Source organism: Pezoporus flaviventris, unplaced genomic scaffold (assembly GCF_033815535.1).
Source record: "Pezoporus flaviventris isolate CSIRO_AGI_PZ_B2104156 unplaced genomic scaffold, CSIRO_AGI_Pfla_v1 ptg000158l, whole genome shotgun sequence".
Classification (NCBI taxonomy): Eukaryota; Metazoa; Chordata; class Aves; order Psittaciformes; family Psittacidae; genus Pezoporus; species Pezoporus flaviventris.
Window position 1 is genome coordinate 742,135 of NW_026892706.1, and position 22,307 is coordinate 764,441.

A 22,307-nucleotide genomic window follows, 5' to 3' on the forward strand; every position below is an offset into this window, starting at 1 on the left:
CTCCATCTTTCCAAGCCATCAGCAGGACCAGGGAGTGCTGTGGAGCATCCTCTCCTCTGGGTTGCCGTGGTTAAGGACCTATTGGAGCACAGGGACGTGGGTGCTCCCACTGCCCGGAGCTGCTGGGGATGCAGCAGGACCGTAGAGCACAGAGCTACCTGGGCTGGGGCTGTCTCCATGAGTGGTTACTGTCAGCAGAGAATAATGCTCCCTCCCGTGAGTGCCCCAGGACAGTTTTGGGCTGTTTTGAGAAGCCTTTGGGGACAGTGACACTGGCTGGACAGAACCTGCAGCCCCATTGCACTGCCCAGAACAGCCCCAGCGCACCTCCAGCCCCATGTCCCAGCAGGAGGAGAGGAGCTGCACCATACCTTCCCCGTGCACAAGGCTGCCTGTGTCCCCCCCAGGCAGTCATCCTGCGCCTGCCCACACGACAGGCTCAGCAACCCACCGTGGTGCTGAGGGCTGGGCAGAGGAACCGGGGGCTCTGGTCCCCCACTTCAGACTGAGCTGCCCATTAAACACAGCCGTGTGCAGGACTCCCGGCCCGTGTCTGGACCTGGTGGGCTGGGAGCGGGCGGTTTTGGGGTGTTGGTGTGCCCCAGCACTGGTGACTCAGGGGCTGGATCTGCTCAGGCTCCTCAGCGTCTCCTGCCCATCAGGTTGTGCCCATGCTCCAGGGAAAGGACCGCAGCAGCAGCCGCCCCATTGTGTGTGGTGCCAGGAACCATTCACCATCAGTGTGGTCCCTGCAGCCCCCAGCATTGAGAGCTGTGTCCCACCGCAGCCCTGGCAAGCTGGTTGCCCCTGTGGCATGACACCAACAGACCCAGGAGGGTTGTGCCACAGCATGTGCCAGGCCCAGGTGGCCACAACCACCCCCATGATCCAGCACTCGTGCTGGGCACGGGACTGTCAGCACGGACACGAAGCAGTTGTCAGGCACAGGTTATTCCTGCGGGCATAGGCTGGGTTCTCTGCACTGACCCAGCTGTTGTCTGATCCCAAGTGCCAGAGAGCAGTCACAGGCTGCTACTCCCTGCAGCTCATGGGATGTCCCCAGCTGAGGTAGCCCCAGCTCCTGACACCCACCCAGGTCACCCCACTGTGCCCTGTATGGCAAAACCAAAGCTGCTGCCAGAGCCTCACATGCCCTCAGCCTCCAACCTGGGAGGTGCCACCAGCCCTTGCCCTGCCCAGCCTGGTCCAGGCACCTCCACAGCCTCCAGTTCTGCTGCCCACAACCTCCCCCATCCCGCAGGTGCCAGCACAGCCCCATGGCTGCACAGCCCGTCTCCTGCTGGTCCCTTCCCGAGGAGGGATTTGCACTGAGTACAGGGCAGGCGCCAGCCTGGTCAATACAGTGCAAGCTTTACTGTGAAGTCCCGCGGGGTCCTGCCCACGTCCAGCCTGCAGCACCGCTCCCGGCAGCGTCTGTGCAGGCAATGGGCAGGGCCAGTGTCACCGCGGGTCTCCGAGGGTGGCCCGAAGCCACTGCAGGACCTCGGCCAGGCCGGTGCCGTCACGGGCACTGGTCTCCAGAATCGTGATGGGCTGTGTGGCGCAGGACACGATGTCCTGCATGCGGAACAGCGACTTCATCTCCGCCACGGACATGGAGCAGGGCAGGTCACTGCACCGGCAGGACGGTCTGCATCAGCCCACAATGCCGGCTCTCCTGCCAGCCCAGCCCCTGGCTCGGGGGTCTCCACAGCCCAAGCCAGCCTGGGCAGTACAGCAAAGGGCTGCTGCCACCCCCCAGGACACACCAGGCTTCCTTACATGTCCACCACCCGACGGGAGGGACGCAGGAGCCATGGCAGCCCCTCAGTGCCCTCTGCCCCCACCCTCCGGGTGCCCCCTCCTCACATCTTGTTGAAGAGGATGAGCACGGGCACGGCGGCGAGCGGCGCTGCGGAGAGCACGGCCAGGAGCTGCACGCAGGACGAAGAGACCTGGGTCGGGTCGGCGGCATCGACCACAAACTGGAGGAGACACGGGAAGGTGCTGCTGCGGGTGTGCTGCAGGGGCCGGGGCTCCCCCTGCCCTGCGCCCCCAGCCCAGTCCCTCACTCGAGGACGGGCTCAGGACACGCTCGGCTGCCGCTCACCAGCAGAGCGCTGCACTCGCCGTAGTAGCTCTGCCAGATGGGGCCCATGCAGCCGCCCAGCTCCCGCAGCGTCACGGTCCGCGGCAGCCGCAGGTCGGTCAGGTTGGTGCCCACCTGCGGGGACAGGCGGCTGGGCTGCGTGCACCGGGGCCCCGCGGACGCACCGGGCTCCCGCCCCTCCGGGCCCTGCCTACCGTGGGCAGCGTGGCCGGGGGCTCGCCCAGCTCCGCGGGCCCCTCCTCGGCGCTCAGCTGTGCCGCGGGTTAAGGATCGGTCCCGGGGAAGGGAAGGGGACGGGAAGGGAAGGGGAAGGGAAGGGGAAGGGAAGGGGAAGGGAAGGGGACGGGAAGGGGACGGGAAGGGAAGGGAAGGGGAAGGGAAGGGAAGGGGACGGGAAGGGAAGCGGACGGGACGGGATCCCCGCCCCCCGGGGCCATCCCCGTGCCCCTCCCCGGTGCCCCCCCCCCCGGTGTCCGCCCCGCCGGATATGACGCAGCCGCCGCGCCAGCAGGCTCTTCCCGCCGCCGGCCACCCCCAGCACCAGGCAAGTGGGCACCGCTCGCCCCGCGCCCGCCATCCGACGCGGGGCCCCGCCCCCGGAAGAAGCCCCGCCCCCGGAAGGAGCCCCGCCCCCCGGAAGCCGGAAGCGGAAGCGCCGCGGAGGGGCGGTGGAACGGAGCTGGCCTGGGCCGGGCCGGGCCGGGGGACGCGATGGGGCGCGGTGGTGGCACCTTCGAGCGGCTCCTCGGTACTGGGCACGGCCTCCCCGGGCGCAGCGAGGGGCGCGCGTCTTGGCCGGGCCCAGGGAGCTGGGGTGGGCCCCCGGGGTTGGTGCTCGGCACCGGGCGGGTCCGGGGTTCCCGGGGTCTGGAGGGGAAGCGCCGGCGCGGTCCAGGACAACCCGGTCGTTCCTGGCCCCCGAGCACCGCCGGCGGGGAAGGGGGTGGTGCGCAGAGCGGGGCCGGGGGGAGCAGAGCGGCTGGAGCTGCCCCGTGGGTTTGTTCCCTGCAGATAAGGCAACGAGCCAGCTCCTGCTGGAGACGGACTGGGAATCCATCCTGCAGATCTGCGACATGATCCGGCAGGGAGACACCCAGTAAGTGCTCCCGGGCTTCGGCCGCACCGGGAGCGCGGCTTCTGCCTGCCTGCGGCAGCGCTGCCCCGTTGCTCGCAGCACAGCACACCCACCCTGAGGGGCTGCCATCCCCCCGGCCTCGGGGGGCCCAGGTCATCTCTGGCCTGAAACCCTCAGAGGCACTCGGGTTTGAGCGTGCTTTTTCCTTCTCCCAGTTTGCCCTCGGGGAACTGGGTTGGAACTGGGTGATGTTAAGGTCTCTTGCATCCCTAACCATTCTGTGATTCTGAGCCTGTAGACTCTGTTGTTTGGGGGGGTGGCAGGTTACCACCTGCAAGTGGAATCTCCCCTTGGATTCCTCACTCTCTAAGACCATGTTCTCTCTCTCCTTACCCAGAGCAAAATATGCTGTCAACGCGATCAAGAAGAAAGTCAATGACAAGAATCCCCACGTGGCTCTCTACGCGCTGGAGGTAACGTCAGCCCAAACCATGGTGCTGGCCAGGGAACATCCCAGTTTTACCAAGCCTTCTGTACTGCACAGGCTGCATGCAGCATCTGGTCACAGCTTGGAGCCTCCTCCCAGCTCTAGCACAGGAGTTCTGTGACTGATCAGCATGAGAATTTCCATCTTTAATCCCATCTCAGCTTTAGGAACAGGCAAAGTGGGATTTAAGACTCCCTCCCTGGGGTCTGTACACAGCAGCTGTGCAGAGACCCCTGGGAAGGAGAAGGGGAGCTCAGGCTCCAGCGTGGCTTTACTGATGCTGCCCCAGTGCAACCCATTGCTCACATAGTGCTGTGTCTCTGTGTGCTGGGGTTCCTCACAGGCTGCAGAGAGGGAGGAATGTGTTAGGCTAATGCTGTCCTCTGCCCCTGCAGGTCATGGAGTCAGTGGTTAAAAACTGTGGCCAAACGGTCCATGATGAGGTGGCCAATAAACAGACTATGGAGGAACTGAAGGAAATACTCAAGGTAAATACAGCTTGGTTTACTGTCATTTTGGAATGAGGTTGGAAAAGCAGGAGTTCTGTGTGTGTCCTCACTTCTGTTCCCTTTGTGTAAGGAACAGAAAGGAAACTGTCTGGAAATGCAGTTGAGAAAAGGGCAAACCGTGGTGTGGTGTGTAGAGAGCTCAGGAGACATGATGTTTTGAGAGCAGAGGTGATGTTTGGCTGTAATGTGAGATGTGAGGAGCAAAGGCCTTGACCCTTTCATGGTAGGTGCAATGCTTTGCTTGGCAGGAGGCAGCAAAGGGAACCAGGGGATGTTCTGGCGGTTCATCGAGGTCTGAGGGGTTCCCTTCACAGTACAGCGTGAGGCACACAGGAGGGTAAAGAGCAAGGGGAGAACTGCCAAAAGCTTCCTCTTTACTGGGGCTGTTCCATTGGCCTGTGGAATCATTTGAGGAGTTTTGCAGGATGTAAACCTGGCTGTTTTCACTGACGGGCTGTTGGCACAAGCCGTCACTTGCCAGTTTGATATAATGTCATACCTGCAGGGGCTCTCTGTGTCCCTGGAGTGGACTTCCACAGGTGAAGTGGAACTGGGAACTCCTGTCTCTGGCTCCCCGCCCAGAGTGCAACGCCCAGGCAAAGCGTAGCTTTTCCTTCCTTACAGCCTCTGTCTTCATCAGAAACAGGTGACCGGATGACCCACATAATTGGTGAATGAGCTGTGCAGGTCCCATCACCTCGCACACGGTACCAGGGTGTCTCCTGTCACCTTGCTGCTAGGGCTGGCTCAGTCTTTGTGCAGGATCTGCTGAGCCAGGAATGTCATGGCCAGGGGTAATAGCACAGCCACTCCTGCTGAGGAGATCAGATCAAGAGGTTCTGTGGTTCTCTCCAGTCCTCCTCTGCCTCTGTAGTTCCATAACTGCTGCAGACCCGTTCTATGCTCTGCTGCTTGTGAATGCCCAGTGCTGGTAAAATGGTCTCAGCTCTGAGGAGGCTGAGGGCTGTGACACGTGTGGAATGCAGGATTTTTGGAATGGTCAGTAAGTCACACTGTGTGGGCCGAGCTGAGCTGAAATCGGAGTTGGACAGTGCTCCTCTGCCTCTGGAGCAGCCGGTCATGTGGACTTGTGGTCACTCAGGCAGCTGATGACAGGCTGCTCTCGAGGCTGGGGCAGGAACAGGCTTGCCAAGTTGAACTGTGACACAGCCCCTGCCTCCAAAGGGCACCTGCCCTGCTGATCCTACCTTGGGCAGCTTCGGGTGCTCCTGGGCAGGAGCACTGGGGCTGGAGGCGCTGACAGCCCAGCACCAGCACCCTGCAGTGCCAGTTCCCGAAGCCTCAGCAGTGCTGGTTGAGGCGCTTGCTGCTGCTCTGCCCAGCCCCGTGACTGTAGGTGACCCAATGTTCTGAGTGCAGGACAAGCAGCTCCTGTGGGAGGTGAGAGGAGCTGGGCAGGGCAGCGCTCACACCAGGCTCTGTGGGTGTTTTCTAAAAGCATCCTAACCCATTGTCAGGTTGGGCCACGCTGCTCCGAAGGATGTGTTCATATTTGGGCTGAAGGAGCAGGCAGCCCTTGCTGTGAATTGTCCTTCCTGTGGCTTTCTGACAGCTCTCACCTTGCACAAGTGCTCTAAAGTCTTTCTGAAATACTTGACTGGTATTTCTGGCTTCCAGCAGATTCACACCAGCCTTCAGGTTTCAGGGCCTTTTTCTCGGATTTGTTTTCTCTTCCCTTTCTGTGCAGAGGCAAGTGGAGACCAGTGTCCGCAGTAAGATCCTGTACCTTATCCAGGCCTGGGCTCATGCCTTCCGCAATGAGCCCAAGTACAAGGTGGTGCAGGACACCTATCAGATAATGAAGGTTGAAGGTGAGGACTCTGTGGGCAAAGGTGGGTGGACAACTGGCCAAGCAGCTCTGCTCTGGAGGAGCTTTGCAGGAGAGGGAAGGGCTGTCAGGACCCTGTCTGGTGTTAGCAAAGTCTGGACTTTCAATACTGAGCTTTTTCTTGGTGTCTTGATACCAAATGAACCTCTTGAGGTGACTGAATCCCACTGCAAAGAGAGAACAACCCCATTGCCCCTGGATCAGCCCAGCTGGCAGCTAAGGGTTGGCAGTGAGGTGCTGCTTCAGGAAACTGGCCTGAAGTCAGGGTGTCCTTTGGGGAGGGCTCTGCAGTTCCATCTTCCCAGGCTTTCCTTAGTGCTTCGAGGACTGGTCCATGCTCCTGCTCTCTTCCCCCCAGGCCATGTATTCCCGGAGTTCAAGGAGAGCGATGCCATGTTCGCGGCAGAACGGGTGAGTTATGCTGCTGGGGAGGGAGTTGGTGCTGTGGGACAGACCTCACTGTCCTGTCCCCTTCTACTGAACCTTCAGCTCCTGCACTCTTCCGTTCTGTGCAGATTAGAGCCCAGGGTGGGGGCACAATGCTCCCAGTGCCATGCTGGCAGTTCTGGGCTCCTGTACAGAGCTACCGCATGGAGGGGAGAGTGAGCAGGACAGGGAGCTGGTTTCATCTTGCCCTGCTTGGTGGCTCCCAGCATCACTGCTGCCCAAAGCATCCCAGTCTTTAGGAACATGAGAGGGGATAATGTGGGGATCAGTAATTCCTGTTGAGCTGCAAATGCTTCTAGTATCCCTGTTCATGAGAGCACCTTAGTTAGCTCCTGAGGAGCTCTGAGGAGGCGATCTCCTTGAGGCTCTCGCCTTCCTTGACCCAATTCTCCTTACCCCGGACAGGCTCCAGACTGGGTGGATGCTGAGGAGTGCCACCGATGTCGAGTGCAGTTTGGGGTTGTGACGCGGAAGGTGGGTGCTGCTCCTGCCCCTCTGGGTTCCCTGGTCCTGCGCAGTCCCCAGGGACTTGCAGGACTCCTTGAGCCTGCCGGGAAGTGCTGGGGCTGGGCAGTGCTCCCTGGCTGCTGGCGGGGAAGTGCCAGGAGTGCCTGAGCGGTGGTGTCTGATGGTGAAGGAGCGTGTTGCTGCCACACTGATGTCTCCCATCCTTTGCAGCATCATTGCAGGGCCTGTGGGCAGATCTTCTGTGGGAAGTGCTCTTCCAAGTATTCCACCATCCCAAAGTTTGGGATTGAGAAGGAAGTGAGAGTCTGTGAGCCCTGCTACGAGCATCTCAACAAGTCAGTACCTTTGTGGTGTGTTTCTTTGCCTGCAGCAGCTGGGACTGTGAGGGAGGAGCTTTGAGCAGAGCAGAGTGAGGGTTCCCCACACTGGGCTGGGTTCCCATCCTCTTGGGAATGGGGTTTTCAGCTGCAGTGCTGTGCAGTGCTGGGGCTCTGGTGCGGAGGAAGGAGCATTCAGCCTGCACTGTCATGTCTTTCTGACTACAGGAAAGCTGAGGGTAAAGCTGCTGCCACCTCCGAGCTGCCCCCCGAATACCTGACCAGTCCCCTCTCTCAGCAGTCCCAGGTGAGTGGCTGCCTATAGGTGCTGTAGTGATCCTGACCTATTTGGTGTCCGTTTACTGACCACCTCTTCCTTCTGCTCGCAGCTGCCTCCAAAGCGTGATGAGACAGCGCTGCAAGAGGAGGAGGAGCTGCAGCTCGCAATTGCCTTGTCTCAGTCAGAGGCGGAGGAGAAGGAGAGAATGGTTTGTGCCCTGCTGGGGGTGATGTGCTGGGCATCTCCCAGCTGTGCCGTGACAGATCCTGGGCATGTCCTGGTGTCACAAGACACAGAGCAAGTCACAGGGCCTGTGGAATGAGGGGGTGACAGTGGAGCAAGGCCTGTGCTGCACTGCAGTCCCAAATCCTGGAAGCAGGCTGTGCCCAGGCTGGGAGCCCAGGGACACGCTGTCCTGTGGGAACTGTGCGGAACATGAGGCTGGGTCTGCCACGCCTGGCCATCACCAGGAACTCGCCCACCTGGTGTGCCCAGTCTGCTGCTGACCAGAGCCTGGGCAGGCCCCAAGCCAACTGTTCTTCCTGTTTTGCAGAGGCAGAAAACAACCTACTCCATGTACCCAAAGGCTGAGCCCACTCCCGTCACATCCTCAGCTCCCCCGGTCAGCACGCTCTACTCCCCGCCCGTGGTACGTTCGTGGGGGCCCCGAACGTGATTCAGGTGGACACAGGCCTTGTCCTTGCCCAGAGTCTGCCCTGGTTGTGTCAGGCTGAATTCCTGCTCTGAGAGATTTGCCCTATTCAGCCCCTTGCTCTGTAACAGCACTGCTGTGTTGTCAGCAAGGTCTGTACTCGGGAGGAGGTGGCTGTTCCCTTCCACACTCTTGCTGATGCTCAGCACTGGGTTGTCCATGGCCAGGTTCGAGCAGGATATTTTGTGGGAGCTGAAAGTCTCCTGTTTCTCTGAATCACATTTCCCTGTTTGTCTCTTTACAGAATTCCTCTGCTCCCTTGGCTGAGGACGTTGACCCAGAGGTAAGGAGCCAGGCACTGCTGCTCCATGGCACATGCTTGCTCCCTGTGGAGCATGATGCTGATCTTCCTTCTCTCCCTGGCAGCTGGCTCGGTACCTGAACCGCAACTACTGGGAGAAGAAGCAAGAGGAGGTTCGCAAGAGCCCCACGCCATCAGCACCCCTGTCCCTTGCAGAGCCAGCTGCCCAGCCCGGGGAGGCCCACCCTGCACCGCTCAGTGTTGTGGAGGTAAGAGGGGGCCTGGACCTTTGCCAGGCAGCTTCTGAGGGGCAAGGAGCACCCAGCTCCTTGGTGCAGCCTGGCCCCAGAGCACTGCAGGCCTGCAGTTGACTTGGCACTGGAGAGCTGAGGGGCTGCCCTGTCCTTCCAGCAGCAGTACCAGAATGGCGAGTCTGAGGAGAACCACGAGCAGTTCCTGAAGGCACTGCAGAACGCAGTCACCACGTTTGTCAACCGCATGAAGAGCAACCACATGCGGGGCCGCAGCATCACCAACGACTCTGCCGTCCTGTCCCTCTTCCAGTCCATCAACAACATGCACCCCCAGCTGCTGGAGCTGCTCAACCAGCTGGATGAGCGCAGGCGTATGTGGGAGCTGTGTGGCTGTGGCCATGGGACTGTGTCTTGGGGTGGCTGCCGGGGCTTTCCCCAGCACCGGGGTTGGCATTGCTGGGATGCAGTCTCTCCGGAGAGCGGGCAGTGTGGTGCACAAGGTTGTAGTGCTCTGCCCCAGGCGGGTCGCTGAGGTGTCTCTTCCCTCCCCAGTGTACTACGAGGGCCTGCAAGACAAACTGGCCCAGATCCGGGATGCGCGCGGAGCCCTGAATGCACTGCGGGAGGAGCACCAGGAGAAGCTGCGCCGTGCAGCAGAGGAGGCAGAGCGCCAGCGCCAGATCCAGCTGGCCCAGAAACTGGAGATCATGAGGCAGAAGAAGCAGGTGAGGCAGGGAAGCGTTTCCAGGGTATGTGGGGCACATCAGCCCTCAGGCCTGCTGGCTGCTCTGCCCCAGGGTTGCCCTGGCAGGGCGGGATGCTGCAGCATCCTGGCTTGTGGCTGTCACAGCCCTGTTCCCACAGGAGTACCTGGAGATGCAGCGTCAGTTGGCCATCCAGCGACTGCAGGAGCAGGAGAAAGAGAGGCAGATGCGCCTGGAACAGCAGAAGCAGACCATCCAGATGCGAGCCCAAATGCCAGCCTTCTCCCTGCCTTATGCCCAAGTACGTCTGCAGGGCCAGAGACCCTCCTGCCCAGTCCCAGGGGACATGGCCTAGAGCTGCTTTTCTTCCCTCAACAGCTCCAGGCCATGCCCGCAGCCGGTGGGGTGCTTTACCAGCCCTCTGGGCCCAGCAGCTTCCCTGGCACCTTCAGCCCAGCCAGCTCAGTGGAAGGCTCTCCCATGCATGGCGTGTACATGAACCAGGCAGCGCAGGGGACCACTGGGCCGTACACAGCCATGCCCGTCGCAGGGACAGGTACATGCCCAGCTGAGCCCACTGGGGTGGAGGCTGCGGGCAAGGTGGTAGCTTCAGTCTCTGCCTCTCTGCCCCAGATCCCAGCATGGTGAATGCCTACATGTACCAGGCAGGGGCAGGGAGTGGGCAGGCGGTGCAGCAGGGCCCCGCGGTGCCCACCACCACCCCTGCATACTCTTCCTACCAGCCGACCTCAACCCAGGGCTACCAGGCAAGTAGGGGCTGGGGCTTTCTGCATGGCTCGGGGATCTGGCAATGGGATTGCCAGCAGGGAGGATGGGCTGGTTGGTCCCATCTCTGGATCTGCTTCAACTCACAGTGGGAGTGGGTTGGAGTCAGGGCTGGTTTGGGCTCCCCATGGCACAGACAGAAGATGCTGCACTGTCTCCAGTGGAGCTTGGGGAGTGCTGCTGCTCCTGGGGTGATGGTTTGAGTCGAGCTGGTACCGCTTCTCACCAGCCTCTCCTCCCCAGAGTGCAGCCTCACAGTCACAGAGCATCCCGGCCATCTCTCAAGCCCCCCAGTCAGGTGCCATGGGCTACATGGGCACCCAGTCAGTCTCCATGGGCTACCAGCCCTACAGCATGCAGGTGAGCACCCCTTGTCCCACTGGCTGCTGCTTGGCTGCAGGGTGGGCTCTAGTGCATGGGACAGTCCTGGGCCTGTGCTGCTGTTGGCCAGGTGGAGATGGGGGTCTTTGGCCTCTGCCCCACTGCGTGTCCCTCAGCCCCTCTGACAGCCGCCCCTCGCTCTCTCAGGGTCTCATGTCTGCCCTGCCGGGCCAGGAAGCAGCACTGAGCTCTCTGCCAGCTCAGCAGTCCTACCTGCCCGGGCAGCAGCCCCTCTACCAGCAGGTGAGTGCGGGCGCCGGGTGCGGGGGGCGCGTGATGCCGGGGCCGCCTCTAACGGAGGCCTCTCGCCTCTTGCAGATGGCACCTGCGGGAGGGACCCCGCAGCAGCAGCCTCCGCAGCAGCCCCCGCCCGCCCCGGCGCAGCCGCCGCAGGGCAGCGGCGAGGCTCAGCTCATCTCCTTCGACTGACCTCGGCGAGGCGCCGCCTGAGACACTGCTCGACCTCCGGAACCGCGTCCCTTCTCCCGCTCCTCGTCCTGCCCTCCCGGCCCCGGGGACGGGACTCCGCGGGACCCAGCAGCAGGAGCGCGGCCCCGGGACCGTGCCTGGTGCCCGAGGAGCAGCCTCGCGCCGTCCCGCCGAGCCCCGTTCCCCATCACCCCCCCCCGTTCCCCCCCGTCCCCGGGACCCCGACCCCGTCCCCGTGGGGGAGACCGAGCGCGACCGGCGCTAATAAAGAGTTGGGAACGATCCGCGCCCGGTGTGCTGCGACGGGCGGGGCGGCGACAGGGGCGAACGAGTGCTGGCGGACCCGGCGGCTAGAGCGTCCGCCCCGCCCCACCACCGAGCGGCGGCGCGGGGGCCGCCGGAACCATCGAGAGCGGGGCAGAGCGCCGCCGTGTCCTCTGCGGCCGCCATGCTGCCCGCCGCCCGCGCGCTGCTGCCGCGCCTGCCCCGCCGCCCGCCGCCCGCCTGGCGCTGCACCGGGCCGCGGGCTCTGGGCACGGGCCGCGCGCGGCGCTCCGAGGCGCTGGCCGGGGCGCCGCTGGACACGGCCGCCAAGCAGTACTCGCCCAAGGTGCAGCAGCTCGTGCGGGACATCGCGGGGCTGACGCTGCTCGAGGTGGCCGACCTCAACGCGCTGCTGAAGGTAGGTGGCGAGGATGGCCCGGCCCGGCCCGGCTCGGCTCGGCTCGGCCCGGCCCGGCCCGGCCCTGCCCGCTTGCGCCTCACCGGCCACTCTTCCCGCAGGAGACGCTGAAGATCCCGGACGTGGGCGTGATGCCCGCGGCGGCTGCCACCCTCCTGCCCTCCCAGACGGCTCCTCAGGTACCGGGCTCTCTGGGGAGGGGACGGGAGTTGGGCCCCGCGGGTCCCCATGTGGAGGGGACGGTGGGCTGGGGGCCCGGGCCCCACTCCTGGGCTTCCCCCTCCTCTGCTCACCGCCCGCCCGTGGCTCCAGCAGGAGGAGGAGGAGGTGCCGCTGAAGAAGGCGAAGACCCATTTCACCGTGCGGCTGACGGAGCTGAAGGCGACCGACAAGGTGAAGCTGATCAAGGAGGTGAAGAACTTCGTGCCAGGAGTGAACCTTGTGCAGGTGAGGAGGGGGCTGCGGTGCCCCGGGCCTGGGAGAACAGTCCCGGTGCAGGGGAGCAGACGAGGTTGGAGCAGGAGTTGGTTGCATCCATGCATCTGGCATATTTAGGGAAGGGTCTTCCCCCCGCCTCTGCTGCGTGGCCAACAGCAGAGGCCCTGGCAGGAGCAAGGGGGTGAAGAAGGAGGCTCAGAGCAAACACCTCAAATTCCTCTGTGCCAGCCTCAAATCCAAGAGCTACTGTGAGCTGTCCTGCAGAGCTGGGAGCAGCCGGGGTCCCAGCTCACTGGGTTTGCTGGGACTCTCCCTGCTTGGTCAAGGCCGTCATATTTCTGAATTTAGTCCAGTTTCTCCAGTTCACACATCTTGCAGCCCATATTTCTGGCCCTTTCCAGAGCTGCTCTTTTCATACGTAGTGCCTCCTCCTTTTTCCTGGGAGGAGATGGGCTTTTCACAGTCCTGTGAGGGCCTGAGCTCGTGCCCTTGAGCCACAACATAGGCTGGGAAGAAAGAATGGGATAGAACTGTTACTGGGGAAGCATTTGATGTGCTTCAGACCTCTACAGGTGATGCTTTCATGCCTTGGAGTTAACAGTAGCCATTTCTGTTCACATGGTGGCAGGGAGGAGAGGCTGCTCTTACTGGTAGCCCAGGAGTTGAGAGGATTTCTAGAAAATCTTCTGACCTGTTCATGTTGATCAGCCCCAAAGCAAACAGTTCAGTAACAGGAACTCCAGTGGCAGAGCCATGAGTGTCACTGGCTGCTGGCTTGAGTGACTGTCAGCTTGGCTGGTCCAGCTGATGGGTCTCATGTGAACGTTAAAACACCAGACCCAGTAATGGACACAACCAGTGGGTAATTAGCAGCTCCCTGGAGAACTCAAGCTGAACAACTTGTCTTCGTGCATGGAACCTGCCAAACAAGCCAGTTTCAGCTCCCGTGCAGGTCCGAGGTTGGTAGATGCAGGTTATTGCTGGCAGACTTTGCCAGGTGTGACCTATCCGAGCTGGTGCTTTGGTTCAAGCACACCCAGACTCAAAACCATCACTGCTGCTTGTGAGATTGTGTTCAGAGCGTGGCTGGTGCAGCTTTACTGTCAGTTTTGCTTTCATCTGGTTGGGGTGTTCTAACGAGCCTTGCAGGGATCCCTCCCTGCCTGTAGGGCTCTCCATGACTTGGAAGCCAGAATTGCTGGGAGAACCTCTGGTGTTGGGCACCGATGGGCTCAGGTCAGTTCCCCCAGGAACAACTCGATGAGATGGGGGTGTTGTCAGCACAAGCTGGGCTCTAGTCTGCACTCAGGAAAGGCGTTCTGAGGCAGCTGCATAGGCACACACTCACCTCCTGTCTTCTTGTACTCTGGCTGGGGCTGGAACAGCTGATCTGTCCAAGACCAGCTTGGGGCCTGCTGCAGGGCACCAGGAACAGCCGCTCTGACCAGGGCTGCTTTAGAGCAGTGGTTAGGCATTGGCGAGAAGGGTTTTAACTGGAGATAGCCTTGGCTGTTCCCCTGTCCTCATCCCAGCCAGCCACAATGGGCTCCTGTCCGGATTCTGTTCTGCCAAGCTCTGCCTATGCCACAACCCCTCCTCATCCCTAGCAAAACCACCTTTTTCTGCCACCGTGGGTTCATCATCACTGCCCCCAGCTGGAATCAAAGCCACAAACCCTTCTTTCTGCTGGTAGGAGTCAGGCTGTTGGTGCTCAGTACCTGCAGAGCCACATGGCAGAGGTGTTGCAGCAGCCCTGTGCCACAGGAACCTTGTGAGCTCTGTTTTAAGGACCTGAGGAGCTTTTGTTGTGCTGCTTGGGGTGAGAGGAAGAGCATCCGACTGCACCAGGGGTTATTGTCTGGGTTCCTGTCCTTTCTTCACAGCAGCCCTGCAGGAACTCCCTTTAAATGAGCTCAGCAGCTTTTCAGCATGTCTTAACCACTGAAGAACTGCAGCGTACCAGTGGTTTGAGTAAAAAGTCCCACAAATGGGAAGATTGTGTTGTCGGTACTGGAGTTCTTTTACCCAGTACAGTGTGTTCTGGCACAGCTGAACCCTGCAGCCTCCTCCCTGCTGGCAGAAACATGTGAACCAAAACAGTCACACTTGGAAAGGCCAGGAGCTCCCTTGTGGTGCAGCCCAGGCACCAGGGCTGCATGTCAGGGGCACTGAGCATGCAGTGGGAGGAATTGAAGAGCAGTTACTCACTGATAAAGGTCTTCCAGAGCTGAAGGGGATGCGCCATCACTTGCAGTCAGATTTAAACAGCCCCTGGTTTGATGTGCTATAGCTCAAGTGAAAGTCTTGGGCATTGGACCTTGGGTTTATGCTGAGGTCAGTCTCATGGCTCTGAATCTCTTAAGCCAATTAGTGAAAACCAGTTTCCAATCTCACACTTCTCTCCCTCCCACAGGCAAAGAAGCTGGTGGAGTCCCTTCCGCAGGAGATCAAGGCCAACGTCTCCAAGGAGGAAGCGGAGAAGATCAAAGCAGCACTGGAGGCAGCAGGAGGGACTGTGGTTCTGGAGTAGACATCCCTGTCTCACCACGGAGGGACTGGTGCGATGGCAGCCACCCCCACTGCCACCATCCCCGGCACCAGGGTCCGGGTGCTTCTGAGTGCAGTGGGGATGCTCTCTGGAAGGGGCCCTGTGCAAGAATGCTCTACGGTTTGGTGGGGCTGCCATCTGGTCCCGGCACTGCGATGAACTCTACTTCATAAATAGCCGAAAACCCTTCAGAAATGGTTCATCCCTCCCTGTTAACCAGGTGGTGGGTGGGAAACGTGGCTCTGGGGCCCGGGACTGTGAGGCAGAGGAGCCTCCGCCACAACCCCAGGCTCCTTATGGCAGCCCCACTGCTGGGCTCCCTCCCTTCCCAGTCCCAGGCATCATCGTCCCGGTTCTCCACCCCCGGTGCTGCAGGTGGGCGGTGTGGCGTTGCCCCCGAAGGGGGCGTGGTTTGCTTGGGGGCGTGGCCATGTTGCTGAGGGGGCGTGGCCTCGGCTGGGGGCGTGTGTTCCCCGCGGAGAGGCGCCGATGGCGGAGCGGCGCGTATCGCGCTGGTACTTCGGCGGCCTCGCGTCGTGCGGCGCCGCCTGCTGCACGCACCCGCTGGACCTGCTCAAGGTGAGCGGATGGAGAGCGGCTCCGGGGGGCGGGGGGGGGCTCGGAGGGGATAGGGAGCGGCCGCAAGGGGATGTTTAACGGCTGCGCGGGGTCGCTGAACGGCTGCAGGAAGCCGGTTCTGAGGGACCGGTTCGCAGCTGTGGGGCCACCGAGCGCGCTGAGACGCGGCCCTGGGCTCGGGGCGGGGGGACGGAGACACGTCAGTGATGCAGGAAGACAGGGACAGGGATGAGGGGTCGCGGGCCGGGCCCAGGGGCAGCTGTGGGTATGCGGTGGGGGGGGGGGCTCCGGGGAGCTCAGGGTGCCGGCCCAGGGGGAGATGCGGGGTCGTGGAGGACGCCCTGGACAGCCCGGGCAGGGCACGGCAGCGCCTCCGGGGCTCACAGCGCTGGACGCGGGCCCGCTGCACTCCGTGTCCTCAGGCCAAGGTGTCACCGAGGCGCCCTGGCCGGGCTGGCATCCCTGCTCCCGCACAAAGCGCGCCGCGCGCAGCCCTGCGCTGCCAGCACCCACGGCGGGGCGAATGCCAGCGCTGCCCGAGCCTTGTGCCAAGCAGCAAGGAGCCCGGGCAGGACTCGCAGGGGCAGCGGGAGGGCACGGCCTGGGGCAGGCAGCCCCTACCCACCCCGCGCCTGGAGAGAGGAGAGGATGCGGCGGGCACCGGCCCAGGAGAGGAGCCGGCACTGGCAGGGGGATGCTGCTTCCCCGGCCCTCGGCCTGTTGCTGTGCCTGGCTGGCAGCCCACGGGGGCTCGGAGGATGCCCTGGTGAGGTGCCAGGAAAGGGAATTTGTCTGGCACATGCTTGCAGGTCTGCCTCTGAGCCAGTGACGGGTGTGACTTTTGGGCTGTGTCCCCACAAGGCAGCCCCTGTGTGCCCTGCAGCCCAGCAGCCTGGGCTGGTTTTGCCAGCAAGTTTACACCTGGATATTGACCGCGGACCTGCCTTTGGCCCAGAGTTCATCTGCTCTGGGGCTGGTGCAGGCCTGGGGAAGCACGAGGGGCCCAGGGCCTGCAGGGTAGGGGGTGAAGGGTGCTTCACCGTACCTTTGGACCTTAACCTGGTGGGAGCCAGCCCGTGGCACCGCCGGACCACTGGAACCAGCCGCGGGCAGCCACCGGCCGCCCCCGGGGCTGCCTGTCCCGGCAGTGACCGCAGCGCTGCCCGGCTCCTCCCCTGCCCGCCCGCGGCCCTGGAAAGGGAGGCAGCAGCGGGCTTCCTGCTGCGGCGCTGCCCTACCTGCCTGCCCGGTGCCTCTGCCCGTGCTCCGGCCGCTGCTGTCCAGGCTCCGCCTGCCGGGCCCGGGGGCAGGTCCCTGCCCTGCGGCCTCGCACAGAGGGAGGCTGTTCCCAGCGTCCTGTGGCGTGTCCCACGCTCCGGCCGTTCCGGCGCTTCCGTAACGGGAGCCAGGCCTGGGCCCCCGCCAGCGGCCCTTTGCTCTTCTTAATTTTATCTGCTGGCCCTTTGACCCACACGTGATGTTTGTGGTGTAGGGCAGGGGGCTGCTCAGGACATGCTGCTCTGTCCCGGCCAGCCCCATGTCCCGCTGCCGAGGCTGGGAGCGGAGCACCCTCCTTCCCAGGCTGTGCCCGGTCATGGCATCCAGCGCGTGAGCGGGGCTGTGTTCCTGCCTCTGCGATTCCTGTGGCTGGGAAGGAGGGGAAGTGACTTCTGGAGGCCGTGGCCGCCGTGTGTGGTGAGGGTGCGGGTAGCACGAGGTCATGAATTCATGGCCCCGGCGTGGTTCCTCAGAGCAAACTCCTGCCGGTTGCTCACTCGTGTTTCTGGCCCAGCGCCTTTCTCGGGGGAGTGGGTGCTCGGAGCAGCGCAGTGCCTGGGAGGGGCTGGGTCAGGTGCCTCAGCACTTCACCTTCTCCCACCAGCCTCCTCCCTCTGAGGCTGCTTGGGACAGGTTCCAAGTGCTGCTGAGGTGCAGGGAGCCTCGAGCTGTTGCTCCAGTGCTAACAAGTTATCCTGGCAAGACTGGCTGTCCCTGCGCTCCCTGCACCCAGCACCAGGCCGGTGCCCTGACACTGCCGGCTCTGCCCCAGGTCCACCTGCAGACGCAGCAGGAGGTGAAGATGCGGATGATGGGGATGGCAATGCATGTGATCCGCAACGACGGTTTCCTGGCCCTGTACAACGGGCTCAGCGCCTCCCTGTGCCGGCAGGTGAGTGCCACCGTGCATCGGTGGCCTCTGGTCCCCCATGGAGCTCCTGCCGCAGCACTGCCCTTGCTGTCTGGCAGCGGGGCTGGAGCTGACAGGCTGCCCAGTGGGACCCAGTGGCTCTTCCTCCTCTCCTCCAGATGACGTATTCCTTGACTCGCTTCGGCATCTATGAGACAGCGCGGGACCGCTTAGGCCGGGGCAGCCAGGGGCCTCCCCCCTTCTACCAGAAAGTGCTGCTGGGTGCAGTGGGAGGTGAGTGGGGCAGAGGAACCCTCGCCCTGGGTTGCCTCAGGCCGCAGGAGCCCCTGACCCCAGCTCTTTGCTGCAGGTTTCACCGGCGGGCTCGTGGGGACACCGGCAGACTTGGTGAACGTCAGGTCGGTGCTGCCACGTCCTGGTGCTGCTGGGGGCAGCTCGTGGCTGGTGTGTGACGGCAGTCGGGGTGGTGGGTGCTCCCGTGCTCCTGACCTCTCTCCTGACCGGCCGTGCTGCGGCTGGAGGCTGGTGCCGGTGGGAGGCTCTGTGCCAGGACTGGAGCTGTTGTGTTCGGTGCGACAGCCCCAGCCCCTTGTGCGGCCTCTGGGGGTTGTGGGGCTGGAGACCCCTTTCCCGTCCTGCTGCAGTCGGGAGACACAATCGTCTGCTGGGCCTCTGCCCGCTGCCCAGGCGGGGCCCTGGGGCTGGGGGTGGACAGCGGGTCCCCGGCCCCGCCTCACCCCGCGGTGCGTTGCCTTCCAGGATGCAGAACGACGTGAAGCAGCCGCCCTCCCAGCGGCGCAAGTGAGTGAGGGCTCGGGTGCAGACCGGGGGTCCCTGCGGCCGCGGGGGGGCAGCACCGGACCGGCGGCTGGGGCCGTTCGTTCCGTGGGGACGGCGGGGCTGGGGCTGCGGGAGCACAGCCCCGGGAGCTCAGCCGCCTGCGCGGGGCTGCCGGGAAGCCTCGGACCCTGACACCTTCCCCTCTCGCTCCTTCCAGCTATTCCCATGCCCTGGACGGCATGTACCGCGTCCTTCGGGAAGGTGAGGCCGTGCCAGCCGGGTAGGGTGAGCCTGCCCGCGCTCTCCTTGCTGGCACCGGGAATGCGCGGTTGGATGAATGGGGCCGGGAGCTCTGGCTGGAGCTGCCGCGTGTGCTCGCTCAGCCGGGGCAGGCAGAGGGGATGGAAGGGGGCCTGAGAGCACCTCTGCAGCATCTGGCTGGGGCTGGGCCGGGCAGCCCGGCTGTGCTCCGGTGTGAACGGGAGAGCTGCTGGGAAAAGCACGGGGGGCTGGAGCGGGTGGGAAGGGGAATGAACGGCAGCAGGAAGGAGGCAGGGCTGTGCAGCAGATCTGCTGCTGTGTTTCAAGCACTGTTGGGTGGGGAGTCTGGGACACTCTGGGACACGGGCTGGGCAGGGAAGGGAGTGTGGGTGATGTCCCAGGGCTGTGCTGATCCCAATCTGTCTGTCCGCAGAGGGCCTAAAGAAACTCTTCTCTGGAGCCACAATGGCATCCAGCCGAGGGGCCCTGGTCACTGTTGGGCAGGTAGGACAGCTCTGGAGGACAGCTGGTGCCCGGGTAGGGACAGGGGCTGTCCCTGCTGTGGTGAGGAGGGTGGATGTGCCAGTAATGGGCCGTGTCTCCGCAGCTCTCCTGTTATGACCAGGCCAAGCAGCTGGTTCTTGCCACTGGGCTGCTGTCAGACAACATCTTCACTCACTTCCTGGCCAGTTTCATCGCTGTGAGCAGGGCTTGATGAGGGGAGGCAGGACTGGGATGGGGTTTGCTGGCAGGCAGGGCTGCCAGAGCTGCTGACAGGGCCGGGCGCGAAGCTCTGTGTCTCTCTGGTGCCCTGGCCATTGTTGGCACCATGAGCTGCTGACCCGCTCACTCTCCCCAGGGCGGATGTGCCACATTCCTGTGCCAGCCCCTGGACGTGCTCAAGACCCGCCTCATGAACTCCCAGGGCGAGTACCGGGTGAGTACATCCCGTCCTGTCCCCTCTGCGCACTGGCCCCTGCCTCCTGCCACCTCCTCATGTCTGTCCCTCTTGTTCCAGGGTGTTACCCACTGTGCCATGGAAACTGCCAAGCTCGGACCCCTCGCCTTCTACAAGGTGCCTACCTGGGGCCGCATGGGATGGGCTGGTGCGGTGGAGTGGGGGAGGCTGGGCTGGCTGGCAGCAGAGGTGAGCGCCCAGAGCAGCACTGGGACCCTGCTGCCAGAGCCTGGCTGGTTCCTGTGCCGGAGCCTGGCTGGTTCCTGTGCCAGAGCCTGGCTGGTTCCTGTGCCGGAGCCTGGCTGGTTCCTGTGCCAGAGCCTGGCTGGTTCCTGTGCCAGAGCCTGGCTGGTTCCTGTGCCGGAGCCTGGCTGGTTCGTGTGCCGGAGCCTGGCTGGTTCCTGTGCCGGAGCCTGGCTGGTTCGTGTGCCGGAGCCTGGCTGGTTCCTGTGCCAGAGCCTGGCTGGTTCGTGTGCCGGAGCCTGGCTGGTTCCTATGCCGGAGCCTGGCTGGTTCCTGTGCCGGAGCCTGGCTGGTTCCTGTGCCGGAGCCTGGCTGGTTCCTGTGCTGGAACTTCTGCTACCGTTCTGCTGACACAGCAGTGATGCTGCACTGATGTGTTTGGGGCAGAGGGGTCAATGCCTGGCACAGATCTGAGTGCACAGCGATGGCTGCGGTGCCTCCCTCACTGCTGTGACTGTCCCTGCCCATCACCAAGGCCCCTGCTCCCTGGGGCTCACTGTGCCCGCAGCCTTGCACCGCTCAGGGTGCTGCAGGGCACCTTGGCCATGACGGGGAGGCCCAGGTCCAGACACACGCTGACTCTTCCCCTTCTCCCCGTCCTCTTCCAGGGCTTCATTCCTGCTGCCATCCGGCTCATTCCTCACACCATCCTCACCTTTGTCTTCCTGGAACAGCTACGCAAATACTTTGGGATCAAAGTGAGCACCTGAGGAGGAGGGACAGGCCCTGCCTCACCCCAGGGTGAGCGCTGGGTCACCACTGAGACCCCAGGACCCCTCCACTACCTGAGCCGGTGCCAGTCCCCTGGCCCTCACCCCTGCTCCTGTGCCTTGCCAGCGCTGTGCCTGGCCAGTCCCAGCATTCCCCTTCCTCTCACCCCTGTTCTCAGTATTTCTGTTACCTCCGGGCTATCCTGGGCCCCTTGTCCCCTCTGCACTGTTGGTCTGGGGTTTTTTTGGCGTCTTCCCACTGCCCACAAGTGTTGTCCATGCCCCCCTCAGCCCCATCCTTCCTGCCTGTGGGGCTGGGGGTCAGAGCCTGCCCTTCAGCAAGGCCTGTGCTGGGGCACAGGTGGTGCTGGCAAGGGGCACAGGGAGGTGCAGGTTTAGCACAGCCCCATTGTCCCACAGTGCCTGTGGCCCCTGTGCTGCTCCCCTGGCCCCAGCACAGCCTCTGTGTCCCCACACTCCCCCGCTGCTCCTGCTTGGCCAAAACTCGTCAGCACCGGTGGCTGCTGCCTTCTTCAGGGATTGTGCCTCATACCAATGATGGGAGACCAGGGAGGGGGGGAGCTGCCCAGCCCCTGCCCTTCTGCTCCATTGCCAGTGGGAGTCCCTCTCTCCTGGCCCCTCTTCGCCCAGGGCATGGCCCCAGACCTGGCAATGAGTGCTCGAGGACCTGCCCCATGTCCTGCACCAGCCCTGTCCCAGGCTACAGGATCCGGGCTGCCCTGTGCCCCCCTCACCCTGCACCACCCTGCATGGGGGCTGCAGCCCCCGGCCATGTCCACCCCTGCATGAGGTGGTCCCAGCGGATCAAAGAACTGGAATATCTGTGACCTTCATGTGTAATAAAAGGTGGAGCAAGCTCAGGGCCTGGTGTCCTGCCTCAGGGGATGAGGAATGCTGTGCCCCCTCCTGCTGCGAGGGGTCAGTTTGGGAGCCAAGTGCAGAGAGCAGAGCACAGCTCCCTCCATGCCGGGGGGGGGTCTGTGCCCTGTTACCTGCCCCAGCCCCATGCAGTGGGGAGCTGTGGGCTGAGTGCCCTGGGCCAGCCCTGTGCCGAGTTGTGCCCAGCATCAGCCATGCCAAGGGCGCCCGCCGGCCTCTGCCTCACTGCGGGAGCTGCCTCCTGGATGTGTCACTAATTGGGTTGCAGCAGGCGGAACAGAGCCAGCGCGGGCGGGCAGAGCACTGAAAGCTCGTCACCTTAACGAAGCCTAATGATGCTGGCTGGCATCGCCACTTTGTTCCTGCGCCTGGCCCCGGGTGAGAGCCATGGTGAGGTGAGTGTGGGGCGAGTTGAACCCCTGGCTCTAACCCCCAGCCGCGCTGGTGGGTGCTGCTCTGCACCCACACCCAGGCTGGGGTGGAGCAGGAGAGCGATGGAGTTGAGGGGCCCATCCCAACCCCACTGCCCTCCAGCAGCACAGCCTGGTGCCAGCCAGCAGCAGCCGTGATGCCACCATCTGCGCCAGCCCTGGGCCACAGCACCCACCTTTCCTCTTCCCATGTCCCTTACAGCAGCCTCACCGCAGCCTCACTGGCCGATGGCCAGACACATGCCAGAGTGTGGCACACGTAGGAGCACTTTTTACTGACATCGGAGAATGAGAGGCCTCTGGCCTGGCACCAGCCCCTTGCCAGTGGCACCTGAACTTGCTGTTGCTGTCCGGATCCCCCTGGTCCCATCCTGCCCTCTACCAGCCCCCTGTAGCGCCCCAATCCCCAGCCCCGCTACCTGGGGGGGGTCCCACAGGGTTCCTCATGCCCACATGGTGCTGGGGCTGCCGGTTCTCGTGGGGTGGCGGGGCTGTCTTTGGGGCAGCAGCGGTGGGTCCGCAAGCCCTGGTGTGTGCCCGGTCACCAGCTGCCGCGGCGGGATGTGCTCGCCAGCTGTG

The 22,307-nt window shown here is 63.2% G+C and overlaps 4 protein-coding genes across 7 annotated transcripts in view; 3 read left to right on the forward strand and 1 right to left on the reverse strand.

The window, feature by feature from the left end:
• ARL16 (ADP ribosylation factor like GTPase 16) overlaps window positions 1-2,704 on the reverse strand; it is a 252,529-nt gene extending 249,825 nt beyond the window's left edge. Inside the window, exons 1-5 of one of the 3 annotated variants that reach the window (XM_061479868.1) lie at window positions 2,599-2,697; window positions 2,305-2,362; window positions 2,111-2,224; window positions 1,870-1,985; window positions 1,420-1,633 (exon numbers count right to left, since the gene is read on the reverse strand). In XM_061479868.1, the coding sequence (XP_061335852.1) occupies window positions 1,462-1,633; window positions 1,870-1,985; window positions 2,111-2,224; window positions 2,305-2,362; window positions 2,599-2,687 (549 nt within the window). In that variant the 5' untranslated portion in view covers window positions 2,688-2,697 and the 3' untranslated portion in view covers window positions 1,420-1,461. Of the gene's footprint in view, window positions 1-1,354; window positions 1,726-1,869; window positions 1,986-2,110; window positions 2,225-2,304; window positions 2,363-2,598 lie in introns of those variants that run through there. The other 2 variants (XM_061479867.1, XM_061479869.1) reach the window with 2 other exon arrangements.
• A 19-nt stretch (window positions 2,705-2,723) lies between these two features.
• HGS (hepatocyte growth factor-regulated tyrosine kinase substrate) lies at window positions 2,724-11,267 on the forward strand. The gene is made up of 21 exons (XM_061479876.1): window positions 2,724-2,858; window positions 3,122-3,206; window positions 3,583-3,658; window positions 4,068-4,160; window positions 5,890-6,013; window positions 6,389-6,441; window positions 6,883-6,951; window positions 7,156-7,280; window positions 7,491-7,569; window positions 7,652-7,750; window positions 8,096-8,191; window positions 8,499-8,537; window positions 8,621-8,764; window positions 8,907-9,120; window positions 9,302-9,474; window positions 9,614-9,754; window positions 9,832-10,009; window positions 10,087-10,220; window positions 10,483-10,599; window positions 10,768-10,863; window positions 10,939-11,267. Exons 1-21 carry the CDS (start codon window positions 2,822-2,824, stop codon window positions 11,047-11,049), a joined length of 2,283 nt encoding a protein of 760 aa, XP_061335860.1. The 5' UTR covers window positions 2,724-2,821; the 3' UTR covers window positions 11,050-11,267.
• A 215-nt stretch (window positions 11,268-11,482) lies between these two features.
• Window positions 11,483-14,912, forward strand: MRPL12 (mitochondrial ribosomal protein L12). 2 transcript variants are annotated; one of them, XM_061479865.1, is made up of 4 exons: window positions 11,483-11,731; window positions 11,833-11,910; window positions 12,044-12,178; window positions 14,583-14,912. In XM_061479865.1, the coding sequence occupies exons 1-4, from the start codon at window positions 11,498-11,500 to the stop codon at window positions 14,697-14,699; spliced, it is 564 nt and encodes a 187-aa protein (XP_061335849.1). In that variant the 5' UTR covers window positions 11,483-11,497; the 3' UTR covers window positions 14,700-14,912. The 2 variants fall into 2 exon arrangements, with proteins under 2 accessions (XP_061335849.1, XP_061335850.1); XM_061479866.1 differs by having other exon boundaries at window positions 12,047-12,178.
• Window positions 14,913-15,182: 270 nt separating this feature from the next.
• On the forward strand, window positions 15,183-21,278 carry SLC25A10 (solute carrier family 25 member 10). Its single transcript, XM_061479878.1, has 11 exons — window positions 15,183-15,296; window positions 17,347-17,466; window positions 17,604-17,718; window positions 17,795-17,843; window positions 18,205-18,246; window positions 18,443-18,486; window positions 18,920-18,990; window positions 19,094-19,186; window positions 19,346-19,423; window positions 19,505-19,561; window positions 20,296-21,278. The coding sequence occupies exons 1-11, from the start codon at window positions 15,207-15,209 to the stop codon at window positions 20,395-20,397; spliced, it is 861 nt and encodes a 286-aa protein (XP_061335862.1). The 5' UTR covers window positions 15,183-15,206; the 3' UTR covers window positions 20,398-21,278.
• The last annotated feature ends 1,029 nt before the right edge of the window (window positions 21,279-22,307 follow it).

What these genes read in the sequence shown, in the direction of transcription:
- HGS (XM_061479876.1), top strand. Translation starts at nt 2,822, where the DNA reads ATGGGGCGCGGTGGTGGCACCTTCGAGCGGCTCCTCG. An exon ending in TCATGAGGCAGAAGAAGCAG is followed by an intron (nt 9,475 to 9,613) that starts GTGAGGCAGGGA and finishes CTGTTCCCACAG; the next exon opens with GAGTACCTGGAGATGCAGCG. An exon ending in ACCAGCCCTACAGCATGCAG is followed by an intron (nt 10,600 to 10,767) that starts GTGAGCACCCCT and finishes TCGCTCTCTCAG; the next exon opens with GGTCTCATGTCTGCCCTGCC.
- MRPL12 (XM_061479865.1), top strand. Translation starts at nt 11,498, where the DNA reads ATGCTGCCCGCCGCCCGCGCGCTGCTGCCGCGCCTGCCCCGCCGCCCG. An exon ending in CCTCCCAGACGGCTCCTCAG is followed by an intron (nt 11,911 to 12,043) that starts GTACCGGGCTCT and finishes CCGTGGCTCCAG; the next exon opens with CAGGAGGAGGAGGAGGTGCC. An exon ending in CAGGAGTGAACCTTGTGCAG is followed by an intron (nt 12,179 to 14,582) that starts GTGAGGAGGGGG and finishes TCCCTCCCACAG; the next exon opens with GCAAAGAAGCTGGTGGAGTC.
- SLC25A10 (XM_061479878.1), top strand. Translation starts at nt 15,207, where the DNA reads ATGGCGGAGCGGCGCGTATCGCGCTGGTACTTCGGCGGCCTCGCGTCG. An exon ending in GTACCGCGTCCTTCGGGAAG is followed by an intron (nt 18,487 to 18,919) that starts GTGAGGCCGTGC and finishes GTCTGTCCGCAG; the next exon opens with AGGGCCTAAAGAAACTCTTC. An exon ending in CCCTGGTCACTGTTGGGCAG is followed by an intron (nt 18,991 to 19,093) that starts GTAGGACAGCTC and finishes GTGTCTCCGCAG; the next exon opens with CTCTCCTGTTATGACCAGGC.